A 22,895-nucleotide genomic window follows, 5' to 3' on the forward strand; every position below is an offset into this window, starting at 1 on the left:
TGCAGACCAGGCCCCCTCTAGTGTGACATTTGTCGACGCTCGTCCCACTCCACCAATGTGAAAAGCGTGTCTAATTTACTCAACTTAATGATAATTGACAGGATATTCAGGGGCTATCCCATCAGAAAAAAATAGCTGAACATCATGCTCTACAGAGCTAGCGCGCGACAAATTTTTCAGCGCAATCGTTGTCAAGTAGAGAGACCCGTTTCATGTAGAGAGATTGGTGACGTGGAGAGTTCGAATATTCAAACATGGGCTGGAAATAGGAAAATCAGTTGAAAACGTCTTAAACCGTGAAATAAGTGCAAAATAGCGTTTTTATAGAGCTCAAACTGGTGGTTTAAGCCCCATGCATTTGAATGGGACGTATTTTAAAGTAGGGGAGGGGCAGTAGCAGGCGCCAATAGTCCTGTTAGCTCTCTGGCGTGGTTCTCTCGGTCGCGGTTTACATGGTGTGCTTCGCACTCCACGTTCGTTGCGGGCTATCCCGAGTTGTGCTGAGAGGGAACCTTCCGTCTTGCGAACACATGTAGGACATAGCCTGGGCTATATAACTACAAACTATAAAGGAAATCGGAGGTGGGGTTTCTGAGAAACGAGAGTCCAAAAAACCCCATTTTTGAAAACATAGCTGTATTCTACAGCGCCTTGACGAAAGTGGGCACGGTACAGGCATGTAAATTTGACATCAATTTAAAGAGCACGCTTCGACCTACACAGCGGTAACTCATATATCTCGGTGGCATATATATCAGGAGTACAGCGTAAAGACAAATATGAGCAAATTGTGAATTTTGTTGGAACTGTGGCGGCCCGTGTGTGATGACGAAGACGTGCCTCTGCTGCCACGCGCTACGGCTCTGACACGGCAGTTCTACCGGCACCGTCCTAGCGTGAGGCCACGACCATCTGCCCGCTGGGACATTCCATCATCGCCGGTCAGGACTCATGTAGAGGGACACCACCTCCTCTACATTTGGTGACCCGAACAACGAACACCACGTTCGGCATAATTCGGCCAAGCACCATCCCAAATTACTGCAAGCCCACCTCCGAAGGTACGGTGCAACGTTCTACCGAGGAACCGCTAGGCGACGACGTCAACTCAACGCGGCTCCACTCATCGCAACGCCCGGCCGCAAAACACCGTGGTTGTACCCATCTACCCAGCTCACGTCGCAATGGTCCCACACTCCACGTCACGTCGCCACACGCTTCGTGATGGTACTCCTCGGGCTTCCACCAGCGGCACCTTCCCGAGCATCACGCTCCTGTACCGGTCGCGGTACGCCGCTGTCGACCGCCCCGCCCGCATCTGCTGCGCTTGCGGTCCAAGAACCCTGCCCGCCTCGCCTTCCCACCAGGCTTCCATACAAGACACTGGCAGCTCGTCCACATGCGGTCAAGAGGCTCCGGGACCAACATTCCTCCGGGGACACGCACGGAGGCCACAGTTAGTTTTACTCCCGGTCTCCCCGTGCTTCACGATGGTCCTCCCCGCAGTCTCCTTGGCGACAACACTACGAGCCCAGCGCTCACGAACCGGTCGCGGTTCTGTCGCCCCTCTCTGAATTACTTCGGCATACCTGCCCTCACACCGCCCCTGGAACCCGCCCGGTCAGCGCTTGCCCGCACCAACCATTCTGCTGCTACTGCGATTTCTGAACAAGTCGTCCCTGTACTACGTGTCGCCTGTCTTCCTCCACTTCATGTATCAACGCGGACCCCAACCGCTAGCTCTACACCGCTCCGCGTCTGAGGGGGGAGTGATGTGGCGGCCCGTGTGTGATGACGAAGACGTGCCTCTGCTGCCACGCGCTGCGGCTCTGGCACGGCAGTTCTACCGGCACCGTCCTAGCGTGAGGCCACGACCATCTGCCCGCTGGGACATTCCATCATCGCCGGTCAGGACTCATGTAGAGGGACACCACCTCCTCTACAGAACTTTGGCGATTTTTAATTAAAGATCAAAATAGAGTTGACCGGAGCTGTTTGCGCACGCTGAAGGTCGTTGTACCTGACATATCGTTCAAAAAAATCTATAGTTTGGGACCGTCCGATGGCGAGGAATAAAATGTCAAAATCGTTCCGTCAGAAAGCTCCGTCGCAGAGTCAATTTCTTTGGGAATTTTTTTCGGACGGACCACAACACATAGAGCCAAAATATTTGTTGCTCCTGTGTGTATGCGTGTTACGGTACAACATATATTTTTTCAAGGGAAATCGGTGATAGTGTGCCCTGCCTGAGGTGAGATGGAATCACCCAGGTGCTTACTTCTGTATTGATTTATCATCTGGTAACAGTAGATATACTTTTGCAGGGCTGCTTCCGCAAAAGACACTACAGAGCAGTGTGGTAAGGGAGGCTGCAAACCTTTTGGAAGCATCATTACTTTTTTAGGTTTACTATTGCAGGTGGCTAGTTCCATCTCAAATCGAACAATCCGGTACACTTGATGTCCCGAATAAACGGGAAAAAATATATGTTGAAGCCATCTGTGAGTTAGGAGAAATAAAACGCTTTCCGAATTCTCTGCGCTGCCCGGTTCGGGAAATAGGAGAGAAGGAAAAAACTGCCTCTCATAAGAGGAGCGGGTTTGAGCGTTTGCTACAAGGCCATTTCTTGTCGCATTATAGTAATTTCTTGATCTGGCTTTAGACCACTTAGGGCACAATAGGATGCTTCGTTGGCAGTGCTGTACCGGTTTTTGTTTATCTGCAAAAAAAAATATCAAAGTTGACTCAAAGTGTCGAAAAACACCATATTCAATGCAGCTTTCTGAACGATGTACAAAACGGATGAGACTAAGCTTTATGCCGTTTAATTTATCATTGATAGGGCTATCGAATTATGTATAATTTGTTGCTCTACTCTGTAAGGAACGTAAGCGATACCTCTTTTAGTAGCACAATAGCACCGAAAAATGACGAATTTCAGAAGTCTTTATCTAAAAAACCCCACCAAAAACTTACCGCGAAAATTTTATATGTTGTAGGTAGTTCCTTAAACTATGCACAGAAGCAAAATCAAAATTCGGACTTGATCGGTGGACGCACTGTGAATTTTTTTGCCAGCCGTATACGCGGAACGCATTCAAGCGGAGGCACCTTGTCCCGCGTGTTGCAAAATCGAATTTTCCAAAGTGACTTTCAACTTTATATAGAAAGTAACTGCTGTCATTTGAAACCGTTCTGAGGTTTCAAGGTTTCCTTTTCAAGGTTCTGAGCGTTCATAACAATGGTGTAATTGCTGAATCTACATTGTGGAGCAACCAGATGTGCTCGCATTTTTTGCGGGATGTCACACATGCATTGCAAGTGCTGGGAGCCCGTGAAGAACAGAATGATTTTACATCATTGTAAGAGGTATATCTGTTCAGCGTTATTCTAAACAAGCATATTTATTGTACGCATTATGGCAGGAGGGACGCACCGACTTCCAGTGTTCTTTGAAACATTGCCTTTCCTACGCCCCATGACATCGGACGGGGGAAATTGCACTGAGGAAAATGTTGTTGTGTAGTGTCATACGCACACACTCAAGGCTAATTCATGGTGCCTTTTGTGAACCTTGCCGAAACAGCCCGACTGGTGCCGCTGTCCAATATGTCATTCGGTTCGACATGTTGCGACCATGGGAAGGTCCCTGACCGCACTTACTCCCTGCAGACACCTTGTTTTGCAGTGCAGCGTCAAAACATGAGCTAATCTTGTAAAACGTACCTATGCGATGTTAGAACCATTGAAATTCCCGAAGCAGCCCTGACACTCTTTACTACTTTAAAGATTTTCCTTCGAGCCACTACATCCACTCCGGCACTTGGCTCGTCCAGGAACACCAGTTCGGGTAGTCCTATCATGGCGACTGCGATGCTCAGCTTTCTCTTATTCCCTGCACTGAAATGGGCCAAGATTATGAACAGCATGAACAATAGCGACGCTAGGAAATAGCGCCGTCATGCACAACAAATATAGAGACTCATACACTGCGCATGTCGATAATACTGCATTTCAAATTCATTATTGGGGCCCATGGTTACACTTCACATATTACTCTCAAGATCTAGTTGGCAGTTCACGGTATCCACACTTGAAATGACTCTGGAAATGAAGTAAGGATATAGAGGAATACAACTCATTGAATGATTTAATGTGTCAAGTCGTTATTGTGTTCATTTAATTCATTAACGACTCAGTAGCAGCAAATCTTTCTTCAGGTCATGGACTCCACCATCGTGGGTTGAACCAAGTGGGTCCCCTGTATGCAAAGCCGTACTCAAGGTGGCACTACCGTCGTCATCACGGCGGATTTCGTGGAAGGTAGGAAAATTGTTATTGAGTGTAAAACATGGGCGAATATGCTTGCAACGGGGAAAAGATGCAGGGGTAAGGTACAATGACGGCTAAAACGACCAATACACTTTTCATTGGGCATGAAGCTCGCACATCGGAACCATGCAGGCTGGACAAATGTCACTTCTAATCGCAAACGCGTAGGCTAGACAAAGAGACACGTCTAAAGAGCAAGGGTACACACTACACATCGCAGTGTAGGCAATACAGTGCTCTTTGCAGACATGCGTGGGCAAGCAATTCGCGCGCTCTTGACAACGCGAACAAAGCACCAAAAAATGGCGAAACGTGACTCACCGTCAAACCGACATATTCCTGTACACACATTGTTTACATCAATTCTGTCCAATTAGTCCACCAGCACAACAATCATGGTCACCAGGAGCGCCGCGCAAGCATGTGGCGGGAGCCTAACCGAGAACTGAATGACTAGATCTTCGCTGCTTCCCTCGCCCTGGCCGTACGTGAGGTCTATGATGCACCTGGACGTAGTCACTGGGTGTAGCGTAGTAACGCCACGCTGAGGCAGCGCGTAGAGCGGCCGCTATATTTGCTCCACCGTCGTGAACCGACTTAATGCAGTGATACAATTCGTTCGTGCTGTGCTTGCTCTGAATAGCGTAACCGATATGCATTGACGTGAGAATGCATATGCTGTCGCATCGTCAATCAATAATGTGCTTTTGTTATGCATGTACTAAAAAAAAGTGTCCTAAATCATTCATGAGCACCCTTCACGGAGAAAAATAATGCTGTGTTAGTCAAGCATGCTTTCCTGTAAGAGCAACAAACTATTTTATTTTTTAGACGATGAATGGAGAGTTTCATCGCCACGGACGATACTATGCCTCATTGCTAATGGTGATGTGGGTAATGGAATAATGAACCCCAACACAATAAGGTTCCAAGTCCTATGGTGCCCAAAATGTCAAAAGAGGCTGGATTCGGCCAGTTACCTTCTTTACTGTAAATGAATACCAATGTAACAATTTACTAGATGCCAAATAAAAGTCTGAGCCGCCATTTCTGCGGCTTTTTCGCGGTATAATTTTGTCTTCTCCTGCGTTAGATATAGAGTACTGGCCTTTGGTTGCACGTTCATTTATTTTGGAAGACAGCCTACCTAATTTAAGTTACATATGCGGTGTCATAACTTGTAGATATATTACTCTAAAAACTAAATTTCTTTAGCTATTTACCTATTCGGGATGCGTTGAGCTCATCTTTAAAGCCTTACATAGGACGGTACATGCACAGAAATATGCATAATGAAACTGACCGTCATTATTTATTTCCGTAATTTCTATGGTCCATCCATGTTGACTTGTTAGTTAGCTCACACGGAGGTTACTTCACCCGTGTGCCGTTCTTTAAATGTCCCTTCACTATTTGTCGTATCACTCGCTGGGAATTGTGAAACCTTTGTTGCAGCTCCTTAGGGTCAGCTCCCACTTGGCGACGCCCGACGCGGCGTCGTGAGCTGGCGGCGGTAATAGACGCGCATTTCCGGCGTTTGGAGAGGAGAGACCTCGAGCTAAAAAAATTGCTATGCCGGTTTCTTTCACGACGTCGGCGAGGGTTGGCGAGAGCAATACACTGGCGACCAATAAGGTGACAGAAAAGGGCCACGCCTCCTGAGTTTTCGTCTGTTTTGGACGACGGAATGCCACTGCGGCGGGAACATGAAAATCGTGCGCCTTGGCGGAGCGGCTAGAATGGTCCTCTACTTCCGCCGCCCGTACACGACGTCGCGTCGGGCGTCGCCAAGTGTGAACTGACCCTTAGTTTCGGCATCGAAGCCGACTATTACGTCCAGCGAAAAGCAAGTATTAGCCAACAAAGCCAATAAGGATGTCCAATAAGGATTTTTTTTCGAAGTCCTTCCCTCCGACACACTACATTGCGTTTACGATTACAGTACCCTGTACAGTACCCTGTACAGTACCCTTATGCTCCTGTTTTTTCCGCCGACGGGAAAATGTCAGCACAACTAACTCCACGAATTTATTCTCGGCATCGTCGAGGACGCGTTTCATGTTCATTGTCTCGAATGGTTGCAAGCACGTCAAAAATGTATCGGGAAAGGATGCCAGACGCTCAGTCGCATTTCAGTGAAGAAAGGAATATGGGCCAAGCAGGTGGTGTGCTGAATGTAGAAACATGTCACTGGGTTTGGGGAACCGACACCGCAAGAAACCGAACCACATAGGGGAAATTCACACAAGCGAATTATGTTAATGGACTTATGCATGAGGAAAGAAGGTGTAACAGAGGAAGGGGGAGTACAATGGAAGGTACGCTGATGCATCGCGGTGTTGTTACAATCAATGCAGCTTCAAGGATTAACAGGAATGCAAAGAGCCATATGGATTCCAAACTCCGAATTTCAATCCAGGATTCCGGTGTTTGTTTTTCACGGCTAGAGGATGCTCTATTACACTGTTTAGTACGTGTTTTCCGGTTTGTCCTATGTAACGACACCCACAGAACAAACGGTAATGGGTAGAAGAAACAGGAAACAGGACGAAGAAATTTTGTAAACAACAATTCGTTTTCAAGAAACAAACTGGATCCTGTGCTTGGTGCTGCAGCTTCTTTTTCTTTTTTATTGGGGTTACCGGTGAACGTAGTTAAGGATTGCATTCTATTAATGATTCTGTAAGCCACATGTGTATCGCATTGCTAGTCTGTTTGCCCAGAGAGTGGGATACTCCGATGAAAAAATTGTAGCATCAAAAATATTCTGTCCTCTGTTTGATCCCTTTCCGACCTCTGTGGAGATAAACGTTGCTTTAGCTGGTGCAAGGTGAGGTCCTCATGGTAATCAGCCTCCCATAATACTGTGTATTGCTGCATTAAGGAGCCGATGTTAACATAACTTTTTTTATGCAGGAATTGAAGCATGATTTCACTATTCCTGTTCTGACTACCTTTGGACGGCAGCTGTGTGAGTTAAGCATAGGTTTAGGATCCATTTTACCGTAGTACCAGCATAAGCAATTAGAAATGCTTAAAGAAACTTTCGCATCCGTTCGAGTTCATTTAAAACTATAGTGTCACTTAATTCCTTGCGGACCACTCACCTGGGGATCGAAAATCCCAAGCGAAATACTGGTGTAGTTTCACTGTTTCCGAATACATTGCAAGAGCAGACGACGGATATTAAAGGTATGCCAAAATTGCCTCTATGGAAAACGAGAAAACATCATTCTGTAGCGAGGCAGTGATGACACGCCTTTGCGAAAAGGAACGCCGCGGCCGTCAGACAGGGCCTTACCTCCTCTCTGACTCCTTCGCTTAGGAAGTGCCGTTACGCCGCTGGAGCTTCTGCAGCCGTGGAGGCGGCGCTGATCTTTAAAATTCGTTTAGTTATTATCTAAGCACTTTTGCAGCGAAAAAAATTAGCCATGTAGACAGTTGCCCGATACAGAACACAGTGGTATCGGTTTCATAGATGGGTTTCGGAATGCGACCCTCCCTTTGACGTGACATCAAGAAACCCTATGTGTCGATTTCTTGGTGCTTCAGAAGTGAAGGTTAACGCTACGGATGGAGAACTTCGCATAACCAAATCCATGTTAACTAAAGACCGATTGGGTGCGTCGACATATCTTCAGATGGTCACCGCAATATTGAAGGAAGCAGCACAATTGCTCAGGTATCATCTAACGTTCAAGAATGCACGCAAATAATTCCACTTAGTGAATCCATATGGGACCCTCTTTCCTCTTGCACTCACTCCTACTTGTGCCATGGACCTAACCGTCCCCCAATAAGAAATCATCACAGTCAGAATTGGCAGACATGATCCCTGACCACCGTGATCAACGATCGAAAACAGAAGGATGCCCTCGCTCAACAGTCCATCAGGAAACTGCAATTTCTAGTTAAGTCTGGCACCTTTCCCAATCAACGCCTAAAAAGGGATTTTGATGGAGTGACACAAAAGAGAGGAAGCTTTTTACAGGTGGACAAACCTTCTCGGTTTTATGTTCTACTAATTTTTCTTCTTCTTTTTTTTTTTTTTTGAAAGTGCAGTGAAGCCCTGCAACCGGTGATGAATCCTTTTACACGAAACCTAACTCAAACCGAGACCAGCGTCCTCGAACTCATAAGAGAACACGTAGCTGAACGCACCCAAGTAAACCGGACTTGTGTACGCCTATTGTTCTGTCGCGCGGTCGCGGACTCGGCACACGTTGCGCTTGAATTCGGCTGGCAAATACGCTCCATGCGGCTGGCGCCTAAGGGGGGGGGGTATGTTTTTTAAGAAAAAAGAAAGGAAATGTGCACCTAAGGGCCTTCGCTTAGGTTTAATGCCTGTGTACCTCATCCCACGGATCCCGGCTTGTTTGGAGGTTTACATAAGGGGTACGAAACGGGAATGATATTTTGAGTGCGGGGAAACTTCATGGCTCGAGGAGAGGAATTCTGGTCCGCCTTCGACAGCGTATAACAGCTTGCAGTTTGTTCCCCGAGAAGTGCAGTCGACGACATGACCCACCTACACCTCAGTACACGCAGCACACGTCGCACCAGAGGCCGGAGGCATGCCCCGCTTCCAGAACGTGTTGTCAGTACTGTTGCAGTCTCTTCGGAGCCTTACATGCAAGGAGTGCGCACGCTAGAACGACTGGAATGACAATGACCCCGAGGGAGAGGCGCCCGTGAGCCAGAGATGGTGAGAGGGTTTGACGCCAGTACGCCAGCACTGTCGTTAGCCAGCACTGTCGTGTAGGACGCACGCGTTTTGAAGCGTTGGAAGCTTGGAAGCTCGGTGAAAAGTTACAGCAACGTGGTAAGTTTCACGCACCTCTTCTGAGATCAAGGAGTCATCTGAACAAGATGTCCCCGGGGCAAAGCTGTAAAGAGGGAAAATCATGGAGGAAAGAACAAAAGGAGGCGCCACGACGGTTCTACGACAGAAGAGAGAAGCGTGGGGCAAGTGACGGTGAGGATAGGAGATGAGCTGTAGCTTCTTTGGAGCCACGAGAGGGTCACGTTACCTGAATAGGCCAATGAGGTCCCTTTGCACACGCCACTTTGGGGGCCACTTCGGCGCGCTACCACCACACCTCTTCAAGCATTCGGAAACTATGCGTTGGGGGTTCCCATAGAGATGTATGTAACCGAAACCGGAAAGCCAGCGGTGACCTCACTGGAGTGGCCCCCAATCTCTGCTTCACTGATCTGAGCAGTAGGGCTCCTCTTCTCTTTCCTTCCTCCATGGGGAAAAGGCACGAAAGCAGAAGTAGAGTGTATAATGCTGGTTCACCGCTTGCCACCATAGGAACGCTTCTCTGGTGGCGGCGGGTATACCAGTAACTCTTGCAATTGCTACGGCAAATCTAAGTGAATGATTTTTTATTCCACTTTAAGTCGTGGTGGAAGCCGTGAACAAAAGTCGCAGGAACGACTCCTGACCTGATCCAGAAATCTGACTCCTCCTTTTCGTCTGATTCCAAAAGAAGCTTCCAGCAGTGAATGGCTCCCATTTACCGGGTTAAGAAATTTAAATGTGGTCAACCGCTTTCGTGTCTCGTGTCGGTTTCGTTCTTCCCCGACCTCAGGGACATATTTCCACGCATTTTAGTGTCGGACACGAGAAGTTTATAAATACACACACATGACGTCTTCATATAAACGTCTCCGTTTCGTCATATTTTTTTTATCTTAAGCGGCACGTTCATGTATGTAAATCGACGGTCGTGGCAAACATATTAATTAACGTGAAGACGTCGTGGGGAAGCCGCTATATCAAATATTGCACGCGCAGAAATATGACTCGCCTCGTATGCGTAACGGATTTAGGAGGAAAATAAAATTTATGAATGAACTATCCCGCGAATGGGATACGTCGACCCAATTTCTTGAAGGAAGATACCGCTCTTTTCTGTTGAGGTTCTCATCGCTGAAGCTCGTCATATTCAGGATATGCTTACTGGTTCAGGGCAACTTTCTTCTTTATAGCAGCGATTTGAGAACGATATCCTACAACACCGTTACACCGTTTTGTAACGCACCATTCAGACCAATCACCAGCTGGAACACGCTTGTTTATTCGTAGATCTTCACAACTAGCACGAGGATCACAATTTACGCAGTGGTATATTTCCAGAGGAGACCCAATGTATTTAAATTCCAAAACGAACCTCCGCCATCACTTCAAATTACGCTCCCTGCCCTCCCTGCACCGCCACAATATCTTGCGACGTTCCTCCATATGCGACACAAAACATCTCCCCGAAATTTGTCTGAATGTATTGAACGGAAGGGTGCCGTTGGTCCTAGATATGTTTACGCATTTGAAGCACAAATACTTTCTATGTCGTTTCGCACACAACGTTATCTGTCACAAGAGCGAGGGCAAGGGTGCTGGTTCATCTCCTGCTCTTCGCTGTATTGGACATATTTACACCGCTTAATGGCAACCTCTGTTCCTCGAAGCAAGTTGACGATGTCAAAGTGAGCCTCATACTTCAGGTGCGTCGTATGCTCAAGCTGTACAGTGAAAGAAGGAGGTCACTGAAGGGGTTAGCCAGCTGTAGGACACAAACCCACAGTGACTTCCTTCTTTCATTGTTCTCGTGCACTTGAGGCTTTCTGTGTTGTTGTCCCTGTGGCGTGTACCTCGGGTGACAAGCAAGGACAACTAGACTGACTGTCGTTGCCAGAAGGAATGCGAAAGCGCACTGGCACGCAGAAGCGGCCTGTGGACATTCGCACAGACACGGACATTCGCACAAAGCGAATGTCCGTGGTGTACTCAGAGATGTAGCACAGGTGACGAAGGTCGGCAGAGGAGTACGCAGCACGGTTAGACTTGAACGCAAAGGTCAGAGGCTTGTGGTCTGTGAGCACGTGGAAGGTCTGCCCGTCGAGGAAATGGTGAAAGTGTTTAAGCGCGTAATAGATGGCCAGGAGCTCTCGACTGAACGTGCTGTACTTTTCTTCAGAGGGCTTGAGTCTCTGGGAAAAGAAGGCCAGTGGGCACCAACCGGATGGGGAATATTGTTGGAGCACGGCTCCGACGGCATGGGTTGATGCGTCGACCATGAGGCGGAGGTCGGCCGAAGGATCAGGGTGTACCAGTAGGGCGGCATCGGCCAAGGCGGTCTTGGCCCGTACGAATGCGTCCAGAGCCTCGGGAGAGAGGTGGAAAGGCTTTGCCGCACTCCCAGAATTGCGCAGCGTATCAGTGAGAGGGCGAAGAATGTCGGCACAGTGCGGGATGAAGCGGCGATGAAAGTTGATGAGTCCCAGGAATTCGCGCAGTTTCCGAAAGGAAGTGGGGGCGGGGAACTGCTGGATCGCGTGCACTTTGGATGGGAGAGGCCGAATACCCTCCGGGGTTACCTCGTGTCCCAGGAACCGCACGGACGACTGGCCGAAAACACATTTTGCGGGGTTAAGGACAAGGCCATGCTCGTCCAACCTGCCGAACAGCTGGCGTAGATGTTCTTCATGTTCACCGGGAGTCTTGCTGGCGACCAGTATATCATCGAGATATGCGAAGGCGAAAGGGAGCCCGCGCAGAACCTCGTTGATAAACCTCTGGAAGGTCTGCGCCGCGTTACGCAGACCGAAGGGCATGCGGATGAACTCGAAAAGGCCAAATGGTGTTATGATTGCCGTTTTTGGGATGTCTTCCGGTGCCACAGGGATTTGATGGTAGGCCTTTACGAGGTCGATCGTGCTGAAGGTGGTCGCGCCAGCGAGGCCTAGGGCGAAGTCGTGAAGGTGTGGAAGGGGATACTGATCTGGGACAGTAGAGGCGTTCAAAGCTCTATAATCGCCGCAGGGGCGCCAATCCCCTGAAGACTTCGGAACTATATGGAGCGGTGAAGACCACGGACTGGACGATGGTCGAATCAAACCTAGCTGCAACATATGGTCGAACTCTTGGCGGGCGATCTTGAGGCGGTCGCCGGCGAGTCGGCGTGGCCGAGCCGTGACAGGGGGACCCGTCGTCACAATGGTGTGGGTGACAGCATGCTTCGGGGTGACAGCCAAGTTCGCGACGGAAGGGAAGTCAAGCAGAATGGTGGAATACGGGGACGAGGGCAAAACTGTCCTGATGCCCGAACTATGCTGGGAAGACGGGACGCCAGAGATTGCGAGGCCGGTTGTGGAGTCAGCAAGCTTCTTGCGGGCGATACTTATGTCGAGACTGAAGTGGTGAAGGAAGTCGGTTCCCAGAATGGCAGTAGGCACGTCGGCTGCGACAAACAGCCAACGAAAAAGGCGCCTGAGCCCGATGTCAATGGTGAGGGATCGCAGGCCAAAGGTTGCGATGGGCGACGTGTTGACGGCCTGAAGAGTTGAGGAGGAGGGCCCGCGGGCGCGATCAGCCCGCGTGGGGGGCACGATGCTCACCCCAGCGCCGGTGTCTACCAAAAAACGGTGGCCTGCGAGTCGGTCAATGACGTAGAACAGGCGGCTTCCTGGGGGGCCGTGGTCGAAGGCCGCCTCTATCGACCGGCCTCCGCGTTTCCCGTCCAGGAACAAGGTCGTGTGCACTTCAGTGCCTTGTCGCCGTATTTCCTGTGATACCAGCAGAGGCCGTTGGGCTGGCTCTGTGCATCAGACTGGGCGGAAGGAGAGCGGCGGCGGCCGCGGGACGGTGAACGTAAAGTCCGAGGGCGGTGAGTGAGATCAGAGCGGAGACTTTCCACAGCTTCAGACAACCGCGCAATCTGCTCCTGAAGGGCGCGGGTAGAGCTGTCAGTGGGAGGAGGGGCGTGCGGGGTGCGGTGGGAAACAGCGGCGATGGAAGGCGAAGAGTACTCAATGATCCTATCCGCGAGTTGGGCGAAGGCCTTGAGGGAGAGATCTTCGGAGCCAGCCAAGACCATTCGTACTTGCTGCGGAAGCCTCTGGAGGAATAGCTCACGTAATATGGGGTGCTGATCGTCCGTGGCGCCTCCGAGCAGTTGTTGCATACGATGGAGAAGCTTCGATGGCTTGCGATCGCCCAGTTCCTCGCCAGAGAGGAGCTGACGGATCCGTGACTGCTCTGTGCACTCAGCACACGAAAGAATCGCTTCCTTGAGCTGTTGGTACGGATTTTCGGCAGGTGGGGAGGCCAGAAGGTTGTCTACCTGGTCAGCAACGTCGGGAGGTAAGGCCGAAACGACGTTCAGATACATCGTAAGGGGTGATGTGATTCGGCGAAGGGCGAAGCGAGCTTCGATCTGCGAGAACCATGCACGCGGGTTTTTCGTCCAGAACGGCGGCAGGTGGACTTCTGTGCCAACGGCGCCTACTGTGGCCCCTGTCAACGCAGGCGGTGCAGAAGGAGGCGGCTCCAAAGGAGCGTCTGGAGAAACGTTCATTGTCGGGTCACCAGTTGTGGCGTGTACCTCGGGAGACAAGCAAGGACAACTAGACTGACTGTCGTTGCCAGAAGGAATGCGAAAGCGCACTGGCACGCAGAAGCGGCCCCGTGAGCTCGCGTCCCATTTATTGCGCTCGTTGTCGATGGGCGATGGGCGATGCTGATAGGCGGCTGCTACATCCCTTATTCTGTGTTCCAGCCTCAGAACATCAATTGCCATCATACTGAAGCTGTGCGGAATCGATCTCTACGACACTGAAAAAACTTCCGGCGATTTTCTATTCTCATCTCCCATCTCCCCCGCGGTGTTGGAAGCGCGCGTGGAGTGATGTGTGCGACGCATGCCCAGCGAGAGGGCGCCAATATACTGTTCTCTCTTCGGCTGTCGCCGGGTGCGGGCGTGTCGCGCAGCGCTCCTCTTGACCATTGTTGTGGTGTTAGAGTGATTGGACGGAGCTGATGTTCTGTAGACAGTGTGTGCAGAAATATGTCAGTGTCAGTGGATGATGTTTTTAAACTGTTTAATTGATTTTTTCGTGCACTTAGGATAGCGCTATTTGTGTTGACGAAACATTCGAGATCACAAGTGTATAGACCATGTCAATGATGAGCACACCGTTTGCATAGACTGTGATGAGCAGTGTACAGTCGTTATCCACTAGAAGTGTGTGTATGTTCCTTTAACCTCCTAGTGCCTTCGATTATTGCCTTCCTGCAATTTTCTTTATGGAATTCACGTGTGTTGTTGTATATATGTACATTGCTGTAATTTGACAGTGCGCGAACACCAAGGCTCTTGCGTCCGTTCTTGGGAACATGAAATCCATCCATCCATGTATCCCGTCCCATCCGATCCAATCCAATCCAGAACATTCTCTCTCTTTCATGTCTTCCACGGAAACCGCTATGATGGTGAAAATGCTGCCACCTGGCGTAAGACTTAGTAGCTAGGGGAGCTATGTGGTGTAATACTCGTTTATACGTGATGGCGGCGCCCATGACCTGAATGAAGATTTCGGTTACTTTGCGATTAATGAATTAAATGTGTATAATTATTTATTGAAGCTAAACTCATTAAATGAGTTTAGAAATCACATTCCTGTGTATATGCGCTTCAATTCTAGTGTGCTTTCGAGTATGTAAACCGCGGGTGGACTCCGGAGCACTGCCTTATGATCCTGGGAGTGACATGTTAACCTTAATAATTCCAATTTGTGGATTAGTTGGGAAGTGCATTATTATTCGTCCGGCGACGTCTTAGTGCCTCAGACACAAAAAGTGTGTTTTTCAGAAATTTAGGTCGAATTTTTATTACCTGAATTAATGAATCAAGCTTCGCATATTGCTCCCAAGACTAAGTGGCCTCCTACTACTGGGACCATATACGAGCTCGCATGGTGCAAGCATTTGCGTGAAAGGCTCAGGTAAGTCGATGGAGTCGATATTCAGCATCGAAGCTTGTATTCTTCAAGTCAAGTGGATTCCGCACAGTAAACAAAATGCTGCAGCTACCGCTTGATGGCGCTACAGCTGCTAGAGGCTTGATTTTCGTCTGGTTTGAGCTGGTACCCTATACCATGTTCTTTGATTGCGCTAACATTGGGTCCCCTGTTCCAAGACTTGGCTGTGCTCACAAACTCTGAATAAGAGAAATGCAGTCACTGCAATCCAGCCCAAGTGATCCAGCGTCGCTGCTGTACCTTCGCCGATTTGCACGAAAATAATCAGAATTCATTGAAGTTAACACCGCCGCGTCCGACGCTAGAGGAAGTTTGGGATGCGAGAAAAAACCACACCACCAATGGAAGCGTGCCGCTAGTGTTCTACTCCGCCGAAGAAGGTCACAATTGAAACATGTTTTCTATAAGGACCATGCCACATACTGAGAGGGACTCGGTACTCTGCAACATGTATCACTCACTTCAAACACTTGAACACTTCACCTCAAAACTTGCATGGTGGAACACTTCAAAATTTGCATGGTGTAATGTCCATTAGGACTACCTTGTAATAAAAAAGTCTGTTTCTCGGCGATATAGGTGTAGAATAATTCGTAAAATCACGGAAATTATTGAAAAGTGCATATTTCAGTGCAAAAATTTTCTGAGGCAATAACAAGCTAGAAAGACATGCTTGACGCAGAACTGTAGAAGAACACTCGTTTATGCGTGGCTACAAAAAATAAGAAAGTAGTTTTTGTTAATGAATTTTTTCTGCGGCATAGTTGTGACATAGGCTTCGTAGCGCGGTCACCGAGTATGAGCGCACCTTGCTACTGCTCACCTCGAAACGCGTAGTACAAATTTGAAACTATTCGAACAGAAACTCGGGAGATTATTCTCTAAGCCAATTAGGTTAATATGAAGAAGATCATTTGCCTCTTGACCTATTTCAACTGTCTCACTGGTCGCAGAGGTCCCAAGCTCCCTTCAAGTTCGCTCGACGGCTTTTTCCATTTTCCCATTTCCGCCCTTGCCGCCATAAGACTATAAAGTTAAATGATGGTAGGAGCAGTAGGGTTCGAACCCCCTGCATTCCAGCTAAGCCGTGGCGGCAATTTGCCGTGGCGGAGATTATTGCAAAACAAATGTTGGAGACTATTACCTAAGCGAAGTAGGTCAACATTGACAAGTTGATGCCTATTGACCGTTTCCGGCCGTCTCAATGCCGGGGCTGCGAGAGGTCCCCCATTCACCCGACGGTTGTTTTGTCTTTTCTGCTTTTGGCCCTTGTGGCAATATGACTATACAATTTATATTAATATCTATAGGTCTCGACCGTGATGATCTCGCTTTCCGTCATGGGTTTCCGCTTCCTTCAGGTCTAACATTTTTTCGCTTTCCTTGACAATAGCGCTTGGCCTGTGAAAACGAGCGAATTGTTCTTCATAAGAACAACCATTATTTACGATAGCTTTAGCCATTTCAGTCCGATAAGCGAACCAACATCACCTGCACGGTCAATTATGCTTATTTCTCTTACGAAACACTTATACAAGCAGTCGGAAGTGAAATAACGACTCTACATGTACACGCGTTATTGGAAATAACTTCGACACCTGTGTCCCAACCGTCATAAGTGGAGGTCACTTTGCTCGGGGAGTGGTGTGCGAGAAAGCAGCTCCTTTCTGTTGTGTAGCATTGGTGCACTTCGCAAACTGAGCACACATTGAATATGCTCGCAGCACGATCTGCACATCACGTTCTCATCGGTGACATGACCTTGCTGTGTTCCGGGGCACACGCAGACGTTGTGGCCGATAGACATTTCGATGTCTGTATGAGTGAGCGCAGTGATCTCTACCGACTTGAATAGTTTCCTATGAAGCCTCATGCTACACCTTGACGTACTTGCAGTGCCGCGAGCGTTGGCATCGTTGGATGGAGCTCGAGCATTTTCTGGTGTAGAATGTGGGCATCGTTCATGCCAATATGCATTAGATCGAAATATATTTTCAAACAATATATGATTTTGTCTCTTGTGTCCAACTCGCACGTAACCTTCTTCTGATCCGTGAAGTTGACAGCGCCCATGCGCTTGTTGTACGTGCTCACCGTGACTGGACATTTTACTTCGACCTTCTGGCTTGTCCGTTCCGACCTCCTTCGAAGCTGTGTGTTCATAGGAATAGGGTTGCTCAACATGCTTTCTTGTCCTTCCATTTTAGGCATGATATGCTATCCCTACTAAGGGCACTAACGTCTCCTCTTTTGATTTTGTTGTCCGTCGGGAAGCATTTAGGCCTATTTTTCCTATTCGTACAAACCGTGCGGCACCCTCTCTGTCAGAAAGGGTTTATTGAAGCTGAGTAGAGCTGAAGAAGTTACAAAAAATATTTGACAGCCTCGGTCCTGCAGTGACCCGGTCAGCTCTAGGACGACAGACTCCCTAGTCCCCCCTCAGCATGCGCCCCTTTCCGTCCTGTGTACAAATCGAACTAGAAAAGGTATCCAGTTACGAAGCAGCACCACATTTTGAATCTCCATCTAATCGACTTCCCTCTTACACACTGTTTCATGATCTTGTGCCCCTTAAAGTCGTGTGCATATAGTCGTGAAGTCCTTGATGCTTCGTTGGAGAAATATGTTCCTGAAATGTTTGGTTGAGATGATTCATAAGCGGGCGGGTCTTGCTCAAGTTCTTTCTGGCTGGACATCTTTGTCCGCAAAGTGCAACGTTGCCTTAGGCATTACACTTGCTATGTAAAGAACGCCCGTGTTCGGTTCTGTCAACCAATAATCCCTCACCAACAGATGATAGCTCATCACAAAGCTCATGCAACGGAAAGCCACCACTTCTTCATGGTTTGCGTGCAAAACCTTCCCCTGATGTCTACAATACTTCACACTTTCCGGCACTATAATGCCGGTGATCAGAGACTGTAGCCCAAGAACGGAAGAAAACACTTCCAAGGGTGAAAGATGAAAGTCACTGAAAAGGTTAGCCAGTTGTAGGACTCGAACCCACATCTTCTGGATTACCGGTCCAGGTCTCTACCAACTGAGCTAGATGAACATGCCTCCTCAGCGACTTCCAGGGTGCGTCATCTGAAGGGACAAACCAGCCACTCTCTCTCACTCATCCTCCTTTCATTATTTCATTTTTGCTCACTCACACACACATTCACAAGACGGGATCGACGCAGGCGGTAACTGTTGAACATGATAGAACTGATGTTCTGAGCCAGCCGAGTCCTACAGCCTGGCTAACCTTTTCAGTGACTTCCATCTTTCATGGTTGATTTCTTAGTCAATTTAATGAAAAGGAGAACACTGAAAGACTTTCTTCCAAGCGGAAATAAAATACCATGGAAATTTCCAAGCAGCACTGAATGGTTGCTAGACGATGACCGGTGTGTAGCAGAAGGTGTGAGAGGTTGTTTGGAATCATTTCGTTGCATTTTAAAGCCTACTTCTGGTTACACTTCCTGTTGGCGAGGGTGTGACCACTTCTAGAAAATTGCTTATATCTTCCGTTCTATGTGTGGTAATATATATATATATATATATATATATATCAAGAGGGGGGAAAGCCATTAAAAAAATAAGTAAATGATGCTAGACGTGTTTGAAATTCAAACTTACAGATTAAAATGGCTTCTATGGCTGCACGTAGAGAAACAGATACTCATTTTTTTAATGGCTTTTCCCCCCTTTTTATAATTCCCTGGCTTGCACTGTGGCATTGAGGAGTGCTCAGTCACCCTCCCAGGTGTATATCGCTCGCTGAGTGACCCCTGGTTTGCCAATCCCGAACGATGCGCAGCTACCCAGGGCCGACGAGCCGCAAACACGGCGAAACACGTGTCCTCTGGTGCTGTCGCATCGTTCAATGAGTATCTATATATATATATATATATATATATATATATATATAAAGAGGGGGAAAAGCCATTAACAAAATAAGTAAATGATGCTAGACGTGTTTGAAATTCAAACTTACAGATTAAAATGGCTTCTATGGCTGCACGTAGAGAAACAGATACTCATTGAACGATGCGACAGCACCAGAGGACACGTGTTTCGCCGTGTTTGCGGCTCGTCGGCCCTGGGTAGCTGCGCATCGTTCGGGATTGGCAAACCAGGCGTCACTCAGCGAGCGATATACACCTGGGAGGGTGACTGAGCACTCCTCAATGCCACAGTGCAAGCCAGTGAATTATAAAGAGGGGGAAAAGCCATTAACAAAATAAGTAAATGATGCTAGACGTGTTTGAAATTCAAACTTACAGATTAAAATGGCTTCTATGGCTGCACGTAGAGAAACAGATACTCATTGAACGATGCGACAGCACCAGAGGACACGTGTTTCGCCGTGTTTGCGGCTCGTCGGCCCTGGGTAGCTGCGCATCGTTCGGGATTGGCAAACCAGGCGTCACTCAGCGAGCGATATACACCTGGGAGGGTGACTGAGCACTCCTCAATGCCACAGTGCAAGCCAGTGAATTATAAAGAGGGGGAAAAGCCATTAACAAAATAAGTAAATGATGCTAGACGTGTTTGAAATTCAAACTTCGCTCGCTGAGTGACGCCTGGTTTGCCAATCCCGAACGATGCGCAGCTACCCAGGGCCGACGAGCCGCAAACACGGCAAAACACGTGTCCTCTGGTGCTGTCGCATCGTTCAATGAGTATATATATATATATATATATATAAAGAAAGCACGAAAATGCGTCATAGACCTCTATCCCACTATTCATTGTTTTCAAAAATATATCGAACATTATGGAATGCCGGTTAGTAGTCTGAAGCCACACCAGGTTTGAGTTTCTCCTCCGATAGTCCCGTGGTATTCACATGTGAGTATTGCAGACGAGCAACAGCTCCGTTGGAAGTGGAACTATAAACTGTAATGCACAAGCTGACGTCCACATGAGCATTTGCAAGAGCTCCACAGAACACTTCTTTGTTTATGGTGACGACAAAAGTTGCTCATATGAGGTTAGCTCTCACACTGATATTTGCAGAACTGTGACTGTATGTGCAAGGTATACGCGAACAACACATATTTTGAAAATCTTGGCACACACGCGTATATTTGATGCCGTACCTTGACTTAATACCATACATGTGCGATTATTTGCTGTGCTGTGCGGCGAACGTCTGCCAAAGTGAAGTATTCGTTTTCTGCAGAGCTCTTCGTGTTAACATACAGCTTTGTGTGATATTTTGATATTTGTGAGTCATTCGTCGATACGTGTGCGGGACCAGACAGAAGATTGCTGCCCCAGACACCATGCATAGTGGACAGGGCCGGATTTAAGGGTCTGTCATGGGGGGGGGGGGCGTGATATTGCATGCTTTGCGGCGCAGCATCATCCAGGAGATAGGGTTTTTGCATAAGGAACACAGCCGTATGGGGGACGGTGTCCCAACCCCCTGCCCCCCGAAATCCGCCCCTGCAAGTGGATGCCTGTCTACGCCGCATTAGCACGGTAATATTGTTTACTTTCCCTAAGGTGTGAAGGTGCATATATGTCAACAGGACAAGTAAATGCCGATACTAATATTATAATAGTGGTGACAGGGTTGATCAGGAAACTCTTGGGTCTACACATGGGACTTCCATTCCGTCCTTCTTGATTAAGAAACTATTAAAATGGCTCCAACATGCTGCGAATAATTTAGTAGTTGAACATTCCTCTATTCGATTTCGATACAGTATTTGTTGCCTGCATTCTGTGCATAAGCAACAGAAACGTGTACTGCCGGTGACCGCGCTGCAAACCCTTACAAGTGTGCTACCGAAAAATATTAATTTGTAAGGCTCACCGGATGAATTTATTGACCTCCGGGATACATTATTATAGGATAAACGTGTGTAAACTGTTTAAAGACAGAAAAGCCGTGACACCGTCACACACGCGTTACATGTCATGCCACCATCTTGCATTGTCTTTCCTTCTTTCCTCAGTCTTTTCCTCAGGTCTTTCTCTCCGTCGCCTCACTGGCGCCCCGTCGTTCTGTCCAGGGAAAGCGGCCTTACGAGCGCTCATCCCTAAGCTGTGACCGCCCGGATAAACTGCTACTTTAGCTACATGTTCAGCTTAAGAAAAACTGCTTTGCTATTTTTTATGCACGCATAAGTGAGGTGTTCTTCAAGAATTTTATGCGAGGCATGCCTTTCTAGCTTTTTATCGGCGTTGAAAAATTTATCATTCCAATGCGCGAAACTCAACGATTTCCGTGATTTTACGATGAGTTTTTGAAACACCTGCATCGCTGAGAAAAGGGTTATTATTTTTTATTAGAAGGTAACCCTGATGTCCTTTTACCTTAAAATGTTGTCTTTGTTAGAGGTTGTAGTTATTTTTATAAAACAAAATGTGGAATTAGGGCAAATTTTGATGTATTTCCCAGAATTCCCCAGATTCGACATTTCGCGGCACACTCGGACTCGGTCAATAGGTGTCGTGGTATTTGTAGAACATTTGGAGCTTCTTCGGTGCAGTAGAAGGATAACGACAGGCCTCCATAGGGGGGTATGTTTTTTGCTCAAGAGCCCCTTAGGGACAAAATTCAGAGCTCTCCAGCGCCGGAACGCGGCAGTGTTTGAAGCTAATATTTGGGCCCGTATTTGTGTACCACCACAATGAACTCAGATTATTTTATTTTATTTTTCGTAACAATCGGCGATGGTCGAGTAGCACAGCTGTATCAGTTAGCGTGGAATGCACCAGTTGTAAAAAGTCAGAGACTGAGTTCAGGACAACAGCTGCGGTCGACAGGAAGTTGCCCATACACACCACATGTAAAATTTCTTCCGACATAGTGCCCTAGTTTCTGAGACAAACACCAGAAATGTTGAACATGATCATATGTGGTTTCCGTTTTCGAAGATGTAAATATCAGCTACGGCAGATTGGGAGTAGTCACATGGTTGTAGACTGAATAAAGGCGCTCAAGGGGCTTCTCACTCTCAGGCGCTCAAGAGACTCACTTCTTTGAGATATGCTGGAGCGTAGCCACCAAATATCTGACAACGGCTGCAAATGTCATAGCAAGCCGGCGTGCTGCATGGCTTACCTCTCCCCTTTTATTTTATTTCCTTTTCTTCTGCCAATAAATTTCCCTCAGCAAATATAACTTTGAACTGGTAAAATGATTGCTTTGCAAAACGAAAAAAGAAAAAAAAATGCCGGCCCAGATCGCCCAGAAAAGCCCAAGTCGCTGCTTAGGATCATCCTCGAGCTGCAATCAATGAATGAAACTATGCTTACCTATAACTGCCAGAAACCTTTCGCGCGTGCAGCGACAAATCCACAACCTTGATCATGCTGCCGACCAGGGTACCGATGTCCTTTTCGGGTACCCCACGTAGGCGAGCGAATAGGTACAAGGTTTCAAACGCGTTCAGCTGTGCAATAAGGCCGCCATACTGCATACAGTAGCCAATTCTAGACTGCCACTGTAATGAAGAAGGAGAACACTGAAGAGTGAATGGACACCAAACATCGACTGAGAACATTTTATGAGTCATCCAGCTCCAACGTCCCACGTCGGTGACTCGACCATCACAGATCGCGATAGTATTTTTTTGTGATGTTCCCCTTCAGTTGAATAGCACATTCGCAAAATATTTAACTTCAGCTTCGCACCGTTCTCCCACCAGGCGGCGCGAAACAGGTTCGCAGGACTCGAAACCATTCTTCGTTCCGGGATTTCCCGCGTATGAACTATTCGTTCAATTTTGAAAACTTCA

The 22,895-nt window shown here is 47.9% G+C and overlaps 1 protein-coding gene across 3 annotated transcripts in view; it reads right to left on the bottom strand.

Moving 5' to 3' along the window:
* LOC135387031 (phospholipid-transporting ATPase ABCA1-like) overlaps positions 1-22,895 on the bottom strand; it is a 476,077-nt gene that overhangs the window by 18,567 nt on the left and 434,615 nt on the right. For all 3 annotated transcript variants that reach the window (XM_064616460.1, XM_064616459.1, XM_064616458.1), the window contains 2 exons: positions 22,414-22,601; positions 3,727-3,900 (listed from right to left, as the gene is read on the bottom strand). In XM_064616460.1, coding sequence (XP_064472530.1) covers positions 3,727-3,900; positions 22,414-22,601 — 362 coding nt within the window. The remainder of the gene's footprint in view (positions 1-3,726; positions 3,901-22,413; positions 22,602-22,895) is intronic.

Source organism: Ornithodoros turicata, chromosome 3 (assembly GCF_037126465.1).
Source record: "Ornithodoros turicata isolate Travis chromosome 3, ASM3712646v1, whole genome shotgun sequence".
Taxonomy (NCBI): domain Eukaryota; kingdom Metazoa; phylum Arthropoda; class Arachnida; order Ixodida; family Argasidae; genus Ornithodoros; species Ornithodoros turicata.